Source organism: Gossypium hirsutum, chromosome D05 (assembly GCF_007990345.1).
Source record: "Gossypium hirsutum isolate 1008001.06 chromosome D05, Gossypium_hirsutum_v2.1, whole genome shotgun sequence".
Classification (NCBI taxonomy): domain Eukaryota; kingdom Viridiplantae; phylum Streptophyta; class Magnoliopsida; order Malvales; family Malvaceae; genus Gossypium; species Gossypium hirsutum.
This window is the reverse complement of record NC_053441.1, coordinates 1,032,330-1,042,210: the sequence shown is the minus strand read 5'-3', so window position 1 is coordinate 1,042,210 and position 9,881 is coordinate 1,032,330. Positions and strand designations below refer to the sequence as shown.

Sequence of the window (9,881 nt, the reverse complement as noted above, 5' to 3'; positions counted from 1 at the left end):
AAACCTAGGATTTGTTCTGATCGATCACTTACAAAATTAATTTTTTATTTCAGAAAAAAATGTTGGAATTTACACATTGGAAATCATTTAGAAGTTGACAAAAAAATATTTCAAGTTTAAATGATATTGATAAAAATAAAAGGGGGTTGCCAAGCAACTTTGTTCTTTGCATATTAAACTTGCTTCCAATTCGCCAATATTTTCATTGACCATTGACTTGGGATTTTCCCACAAGAGCCGGAGATATAACTTTTCATTCTCTTGTATATATTTGAATAGATTTAGCAATTTGCATAGCACGTGATTAAATTGTTTATTATATCATAATTGTGTTTATGTTTTTTCATATATTCATGATAAAGTAAATTTTTTTATAAATTAAAATAATCATTTCTAGTGACAACTTTTGTAGTAAAAATTGAAAGTACATTCTATTTTATTTATGAAATTATTTTATACAAACTTACATCATCAAACTAACCTAATAAAGAGGTAGAAAAGATGGATGTAACCCCCCCCCTCCCTTTCCTAACAAAATTGATGCATTTACAATGTTCAACAAAAGCCACAAAATTAAAAAACAAAAAAAAAACAAACAAACAAACAAGAAAGTCACCGGCGGTAAGTTCTCTTTTTACTTTTTTACTATGTTTTGGACCACGTTTCTTTGAGGAAGATAATTAAAATTGCTGTCGTTACACTCTTTGATTGTCCTCCATTGTTCACCAATGTCTTTAGCAATGCTAACGGCGTCAGAAGCCGTTCCTAGAAGCCCTCTTCTTGTAAACCCAACTGTGTACAATCCCTTCTCCGCTTTCCAGCCGTTAGGAAACGGCGATTTTGGCATGCCATCTTTGGTGAAAAATTCACATCCCTATATTTCCAAAAAAAGGTAAAAAAAAAAAGAGTTATAACCATATAGTTTATCAATACTGGTACCAATTAATTAAAAAAAAAGTGGAAAAAGAATCATAAGAACAAGAACCCATTTATATATTCCCATCCCTATACATATACAATACAATGTATTTCTTTTCTTGAAAATTAATAAAATATAATATATTTTAAATGATTTTGTGCATGCATGTTAAAACTAAAAATAATAAGCATATTAATTATTTACTTTGAGCCAAGTAGGCACGCTGCTTTTGTATCCAGTAGCCAATATTATTGAATCAATCTCCTTTTCTTGTCCATCCACGAACTTAGCTCCATTTCTTGTTATCTCTTTAACACCTTCCACCACCTGAAAATGTGTAATAAAATCAACCATGGCACCCCAAAAATAAATGGTGATTGAAACATGAGGGAGGGTCTCTCATACCTTGATTTTACCAGATTTTATCTGTGATAATGCGCCGACATCGAGGACCGGAGTCTTTCCCGTGACGTTCTTGAGCTCGATAGGTCCCGTTTTCGGCCTACGAAGGCCTATTTGGTCAGTGTTACCCAAAGTGAAATTGGCTAGCAGCAAAAGCAATTTATCCACTAGTTTTAAAGGGAACCATTTGACAAGTGCCATTGCTATCCCAAATGTTGAGAAACCAAACATTTCCCTCGGTAATACATGCACCTATGTAAGAAAAATAAAAACAGATAAATAACATGAGGGACAATGAATATATAATCTAATGCGTTACAGGTTTGGGACATTAAATGAACTTACTGTGTTTCTAACAACCATGTGAGGGATAACATTGAATCGACAAAGGTCCAAACAGACTTCCATGCCGGAATTACCACATCCAATAACCAAAACCCTTTGGTTTTTAAACACAGAACCAGACTTGTATAAACTGGTATGAACAACTCGACCTTTAAACCTGTCGATACCAGGGATATCTGGTATTACAGGCTCAGCATTTTCACCGGTGGCAACAATGAGCCATCTTGAAATGTATTCAAAGTCTTGAGTTTTAACCCTCCAAAACCCCAAAACATGATCAAATTCGGCTTTTATTACAGCCTGGTTGAACCTAGGTTTGATTGAGAAATGTGAAGCATAGGTTTCCATATAAGAGATGAACTGGTGTTTGGTTGGGTACTTTGGGAAATTATGAGGGAAACCAAGGAGTGGTAACTCACAAAACTGTTTGGGAAGATGGAGTTTAAGGCGATCATAGGTTCGATGTTGCCATAAAGAAGCAATGCAGTCGCTTTTCTCAAGGATAAGAGAAGGTACGCTTTGTTGTTTAAGGCAAGCGGATGTTGCTAGACCAGATGGTCCTGCACCTACGATGATAGGCCCATGAACCAAAACACAGTTCGATTCATTTCGATGATGATGATGGTGATGCTGTTCTTCGCCTTTGTAAGAACCCATGTTTTGAAACAATCCCAAGAAAAAGGAAACGATATTGGAAAAATCAAGAAAAGTGTACCCCCAAAAAAAGAAGGAGAAGAAAGATAGTGAAAGAAAAAAAGCTTAAAAGGATACTGAGAGAACAAAAAAAAAGAAGGAAAAAAAAACCTCTGTAGTTTTCTTTTTTACTTCCCCTGTTCTTTTCACTCTGTAAAGCTCTGTTTTCTCAATTCATAAAAATCCCATGTAGCTGAGGTGGGATTTTAAAAGGTAGTCGAAAAGCACTCAAGAGAGAGAAACAATGACGAGTCAATGGAAAGAGAAAAAAATTGGGGGGGGGGGAGGAGAGGAGGATCATAACTCAGGGGTTTTAATCCAGGGAAAATAGAACATAGAAAAAGCAAAGAAAAGAAGAGATAATGTGCATTTTCAATTTTATGATTGTAAGTAGTAATTAATTTTAGCAGGGCAGCAAGAGAAAGGGAGGGAAATAAGGGTATTAATGGAGGCGTGAAGGTTAAGGAAAAGGATTTGTTCTGTTTCTCAAGGTTGTTTTCTTCTCAGCTTTTGAGTTCTATCTGCATTGTTTTTGTTTTTGTTTTTTTTTAAATTTCTTGCTGCAATTCAAGTAAGGCAAATAGAGCAATAATCCACTGTATTACAATGAATAAGTTTACGGTACCTGCGCACACTAAAATTCAAATTTTTAGTACACTTGCTTGTAGGCTTCGGATTATGTTTTCTCTTTGTGTAAACAACTTTATAATATGGTTTTTTAGACATGTGCTATATAACTTTTTTTTTATCTTATAAAATAATTAAATTATAAATTTGTATTTAATATACTAACAGGCTTTTTTTTAAATAAGATATATGGTAGTCTTTTAATTATGCTTGTGAAAAAATTCCACTAATTGTGTATCAAATAATAAATATGTATGAAAATTCCACAAGTAGGTTAAGGGTTTGGTAAATATATTATAAGATGTAATAAAAAATTTTAAAAAATATTTAAATAAATATAATACTTATCACATCCTTAACTCATTTATGAGGTTTAAAAAAGTTTACAAACAATATATATAATTACTTAATATTTATTACTTTTTAAGATCTTAATGTTACCTATAAATAGTTTTTAAATCTTTTCTTAATTGAGTTGATAGCTAATTAACTAATGATACTAGCTCAACTAATGTGTTAATAATAGTATATATATTTATGGATATCAATATATAAACCCTTACAAGTTTATTGCCAATGAGAGATTAGTTCAATTTGAGACTTAACATGTATGTCTCCTGTAAAGCCCAAAATCTGCCCGGGCCCAAAAAAAATACAAATGACCCAAAATTTAAACCCAAACAAATCAAAACCCTAAAGCCCAAATGGCCCAAAATCTAAAACATTTTTCAGCAAAATTTCAGCAGCAAACCCTAGGCGCCACATGCCTGCCTCTAGCCTCTGTCGCCGCCTGCCATGCCTCTAGCGCACGCCGGCCTACTCGCACGCCTCAGCCTTGGTCACCACGCTCCACGCGTCTGACACTCCTATACCCTGCAAACACAAACAAGAAGAAACAGCAGCAACAACAGAGGCCAAGTAGCAGAAGAAACAAGAGCAAAAAGACAAAAAAATAGAAAATAAAAGTCTTGTAACTTGGCTTTAAAAGCCAGAACCTGGATTGAAATTTCAGCTTCTTTTTTTTTTTGGAGAAAAGCTTTTTACACACACATCAGTAAAAAAAATCAAGAAAGGTTGATTTTAGTCTCTACTTGTTCGGTTTCTTTTTGTTCAATTTATATTTTTTATCTTTTTATTTTCATTACAAACCCATTTTAAATAGAAAAATCAATAAAAAGAAAACAAAAAGAGGAGAACCTTACCCGAACGCCCCGTGGTCGGCCATCGAAATTCTCCTCTCCGTCGCTGAAGTCGATTTCAAGAGAGAAAAATAGGCCTTTCTTTCATATATCATTTTTTTGAGGGGGGTTTTGAGGAGGCTCGGTTTTCAAACTCTTTAAACGAAGGTGAAAAACCCTCCTTTTCACTTGCCTTCAACCACCATCCATGGTGGCCTTAACGGCGGTGGCGATGATGGGTATGAAGCCCTAGCCAAAAAGAGAGAAATGGGGGAGAAAAGGGGAAGGAGAGAAAGCAAAAAGCTTTCTATTTTCTTAAAAAAAAAGGGCTGGAAACAAAAAATAAAAAAATGGGGTTTTAAGTTTTCTTTTAAAAAAGGAAGCCTACACTTTAACCCGTTTATCAGGCCTAATATGTGCCTTTTAATTGAAAATGGGGGAATTGTGCATTAGGTCCTTCCCATTTGCGCAAACATTCAATCATGCCTCATTTATTTCATTTCTTTTTAATTTGGCTTTGACACTTATGTATATTAGCATTTCGGTCCCATTTCTTTTTATTTTATTATTTTCGCCCCAAATTTCTGTCTAGAGTTCAAATTAGCCCCTTTTCGTCCTTTTCTTTTATATTTTCTTTTATTATTTAACATTATGGTATTATAATTGTATTTTATTTTCTTGCATATTATTTACTATTATTATTATCACCTTCATTCCATTATTATTATTGCTATTGCTTTTTTTTGTTGTTTATATTTTTATTTATATTATTATTAGTATCATTATTATTATTATTATTATCTCCATTACTATTATTATTATTATTATTATTATTATTATTCTCTTGTTATATTACTATTATTGTTATATTATCACTATTTTTCTTACTATTATTATTACTACAACTATTATTACTATGATTATATTTTCTTTTTATACCCATTTGCTTATTACCTCATTGATTTTATATCATTACTATTATAATAATTATTATCATTACTTTTCATCGTTATATATGTATTTTTTTTCTTTTCTCTGTTTTATTACTATTATTAATATCATTATTAATATTATTTTTATTTCTATTTTTATTTTTATTAACATATTTTTTTACCATATTATTATTTCCTTTTTTATACATATCATTATTGATATTAACATATACTATTATTATTAATGTACTATTATTTTCTATTTATTACTATTATATTTATTACTATTATTAATATATATTTTTCTTTTCTTTAGTGCTATCACTATTATTATATTATTTGTCTTATTAATGTACTGTTACTATTTCCAACTTAGCTATTATTACCATTATTATTTTTACTATTATAATTATTATTAATCTTTTATTATTCTCTTACATTGCTTGTTTGTCTTACTCCTCTATTTCTGATATCATCATTCTTACTATGCATTTATTTTTATTCTGTTATGTTCATTGATATCGAAATTCATATTTGTTTGCTCATTTTTCGCTATTCCACTTTACCACGAATTTATATTAATTACCCAACAAAAATAATTCTTTCATAAAAGCAATATTTCGCGTTAGGAAAGTTCGAGAAAACGTGCCTTAACGTGCTGGGTTTCGATTCCTCGTTCGACCAAATGGCCAAATACCCTTTTAAACTTTCAATAATAAAGGCAATATTTCGTATTTAGAAAATTCGAGAAAACGTGCCCTAACGTGCTGGGTTTCGATTCCCCGTTCGACCAAATGGCCAAATACCCTTTTAAACTTTCAATAATAAAGGCAATATTTCGTATTTAGAAAATTCGAGAAAATCGTGCCCTAACTTACTGAGCTTCAATATTTCTCGCGTTGTTCCTAAATAATCGAATATCCTTTGAAATTTGAAATAAATGAGGTTTAAAAAAATAATAAAAGGCAAGCTTACTCTCAAAAATACGAGGTGTCGTGTCCTAACTTACTGGATGTGACATCTTGTTAATTCGAGATAAGAAGGAATTTTCATTTTGATTTATCCAAGTAATTTTTTTTAAAAAAAATAACGCAAATATAAAGAAGGATCGTATTTTTAAATTCTTTTCGAGTTTTTTAATTTTCGACATAAATACATTAAATAATCAACTAAGGTACCAATTTTGGGCGTGTCGAGGGTGCTAATCCTTCCTCGTGCGTAACCGACTCCCGAACCCTTTTTTCTGAATTTCGTAGACCAAAATCGTTATTTTAATAAAAATTAAATCGTTTATTAAAAACAGCCACTCTTCGAGGTGACCCGATCACACCTCATCAAAAAAGATTGGTGGCGACTCCCACTTTCATTTTCATTTTTCAAAACCCAAGTTGACCCCGTTTTCCGTCAAAAAAATGGTGTCAACAGCTTGGCGACTCCACTGGGGAAAATAAGAGAGTCAAGCCACGTGTTGATTATTTCTTGTCTTTTTGTTGAAAGTGGAAAATTCGATTTAAATTTACGATCCTCTCATTGCATCTCTTTTGTTTTGAGTTATATTTTTTTTTGTGTTCTGTATTTTATTTTATACCTCTGCACATTGCATTGCATGACCGCTGGTCATACCTTTTTAAGTGGGAGTGAGAAACTACGCCTTCGTGAGGTTTTCACCTCCGCATGGGATAGTGAATCGCTTCCGGGATACATCCGTACCTATGTCTTCGTGAGATTTTCATCTCCGCATGGCCATAGGGAAATGTATTCCCCTGAACTGAACTCGGTCCATATGAGCCTGTAATGGGTGAGGATCGAGGAATCTGCTGGTTCAGGTACCCTTACTTTAGAACCAAACCCCATGTAGTGAACCTTAGGAGCCCACCCTAGGTAGAACCACTTCGAACCCCTAGTATTCACCCAAATAGGTGTTCTATTTATTCTTGCTTGCTTTTGCTTTGTACTAACATGTTTTCTTTTTGTTATGATTGCATTGCATTTTCATCATAAAAAGAGGTGTTGATTCACGTTCAATTGCTAAATAGAGAGCTTGTCATAAGAAAATGGGTTTCTTGATAAAGTGGATGACGATACGGTTGTCCTAATACGGTCCGAGAAGATATAACAAAAGAAGGATGATAGTTCAGTAGAGGACTATACGACTTTGCCTCGTTGCCTGAAGACTCAAGATGATAAAGATTATTTGAGAACCGCTAAACTTTTTAAAGAGAAGCCAACGAGCATCACAAGGATGAATGAGTAACGAGTCGCGGCCCAGATGAAGAAAAAAAGATAGAAGGGATGTCCCTTTTGAAGATTTCGGGAGATTTATCTTAACGCTCGAATGAAGAAGAGGATCGAATGTCCCCGCCTATGACGGCAAAGCCGTATATATATCTGCTTTATGTAAATAGATTTGTTTTCTATTCCAGTTGTTCTAATAGAATTGAACCAAGAATCAACGTTTCTTTTGGCATTCATTTCATGCATTTGCATTACATTGCATCATATGCATTAGACTTTCACGAAGTGACCCTAACTAGGTAAAATTATTTCAGTTACCCTAGAAACCAACAAAAATCTAATCAAATATCACTACGGTACTCGTCGCCAAACGAAAGCAATGGATCAAAGGTTGGAAAGATTGGAACAGTTGCAACGAGAGATGCAAGATCAGATGCACGAACGACTGGAAAAAATCCAGCAAGACATGTTAGAATCCCAGAACACTGTGATGAACCAATTAAAGCAGTTATTGACTGTAAGGAATGACAAAGGAAAAGGCCCTTTAGTTGATGCTGGGGATGATCACGATGACCCTGCCTATCCTCCAGGTTTCACCCCAACTAACATCCAAGCGCAACCAGAGGTGTACCCGCAGAGGGCACCTGTTACCATTAGATCCCAATACCAGGTCGGTGCCCCGGCATCGATGAACTTTCCAATAGGCTCGGGTTCTAATCCCGGTGATAATCCTACCAACCCCGTGTTTCCTGAGCTCGATAACATGGCAGAGATGGAGAAAACGAAAACGGACTTGTCAAAACAACTTGAGGACCGATGTAGATGGCTAGAGGAGAAATTTAGAGCCATGGAGAACACCGACTACCATTGTGGAGTCGACGCCAAGGACTTGAGTTTGGTACCTGATCTAGTACTCCCTCCCAAATTCAAAATGCCAGAGTTTGAAAAGTACAACGGGACTAGTTGTCCTGAAGCTCATATAACTATGTTCTGTCGAAGAATGACAGGATACATCAACAATGATCAACTGTTGATCCACTGCTTCCAGGACAGTCTGATCGGGTCTGCAGCTAAGTGGTACAACCAGTTAAGCCGCGTCAACATCCATTCATGGAAGGACTTAGCACAGGCTTTCATAAAGCAGTACAACCATGTGACAGATATGACACCCGATAGAATCACATTGCAGAACATGGAAAAGAAGCAAAGTGAGAGCTTTAGGCAATATGCCCAAAGATGGAGAGAGGTCGCGACACAGGTCCAGCCACCTCTTTTAGAGAAAGAAACCACGATGCTTTTCATCAACACTCTGAAAGCACCGTTCTTTAACCACATGTTAGGAAGTGCTACCATGAGCTTCTCAGATGTAGTGATGTCTGGTGAAATGATTGAAAATGCAGTAAGAAGTGGGAAGATAGATGCGGAAGAAGGCATCAAGAGATCAACCCCAAAGAACAAAGACAATGAGGTGAACAACACAAGTACATATAGCAAGGGTTATTCAAAACCAATTACGGTGAATCAGCCAAGAAAAATGGTCGCTAACCAACAAGGCTCATTGAGACAAGAACCTAGAGTGAAACCAGGTACTGAGAAGCTCCAGTTCACCCCAATTCCGGTGTCATATGAAGAGCTATATCAAAATTTATTCAATGCGCATGTTGTTTCCCCTTCCTATTCAAAACCCCCACAACCTCCATATCCAAAGTGGTATGATGCGAACACACAATGTGACTACCATGCAGGAATTACAGGGCACTCAATAGAGAATTGCATCACCTTCAAAAAACTAGTTGAAAAACTCATCAACATGGGTATTGTCAAGTTGGGTGACTCATCTACTGCAGAAAATCTGCTACCCAATCATGATTGACAATAAGGTGAATACGATGTATGAAGAGATATTGGGAAGTTTTCACATCAATGACATGCATGAAGACACAACTGAAGAGGGAACTTTGTTAGATGTCTGCCCTCATAAACTTGGAAGTGTTCTAAATAAATCAGACTGTAAAAGAAGTCTCTGTAGTATTTAGAGCCTACTTAGAGTAATATTCAGAACAAACTTGTTGCTTTTAGCCTGAAGCAATATGAAATTTTTTTGTGAAATAGGCTCATGTCTGAACGTCGTTATTTTAATGAAATGCATCTTTGCGATCATTTTTGAGCTAATATTCTTTCATTCTTTATGAATAATTATTTTTAATCTTTCATTCTTTCTCCAAAATCATTCTTTCATTCATAATTATACTGTCAATATAATTATTCTTAAATTCATACATTCTTTGTATATTCTTTTGCACCAACAATAGGTCCCTGAATATCAACGACATGAATGACACTGCTACAGACTCAGAATCTACTTTTGAGCGAGACATGTGTTTAGAGGAATCTCATGACTTCGAAGATGACATAGATTGTGGCCTATCTCCGTACTTATTGAGGAGGGTAGAACAAGGTGAAAACAGATTCCACCTTACGAAAAATCAATGGAGTCCATGTGAGGCATGAAGGTTATTAGGTCGATCTCGCCAAAAAAAAAAAGGTCTG

The 9,881-nt window shown here is 34.7% G+C and overlaps 1 protein-coding gene and 1 long non-coding RNA gene across 2 annotated transcripts; both read right to left on the bottom strand.

Annotated features, from left to right (window-relative positions):
- Positions 1-411: 411 nt before the first annotated feature.
- On the bottom strand, positions 412-2,847 carry LOC121217425 (probable indole-3-pyruvate monooxygenase YUCCA4). Its single transcript, XM_041093001.1, has 4 exons — positions 1,667-2,847; positions 1,325-1,573; positions 1,124-1,246; positions 412-874 (listed from the first exon to the last, which is right to left on the bottom strand). The coding sequence occupies exons 1-4, from the start codon at positions 2,321-2,323 to the stop codon at positions 635-637; spliced, it is 1,269 nt and encodes a 422-aa protein (XP_040948935.1). The 5' UTR covers positions 2,324-2,847; the 3' UTR covers positions 412-634.
- A 691-nt stretch (positions 2,848-3,538) lies between these two features.
- Positions 3,539-4,763, bottom strand: LOC121217424 (uncharacterized). The gene is made up of 2 exons (XR_005913525.1): positions 4,189-4,763; positions 3,539-3,859 (listed from the first exon to the last, which is right to left on the bottom strand). It is a non-coding gene; the product is annotated as an uncharacterized lncRNA (long non-coding RNA).
- Positions 4,764-9,881: the final 5,118 nt, after the last annotated feature.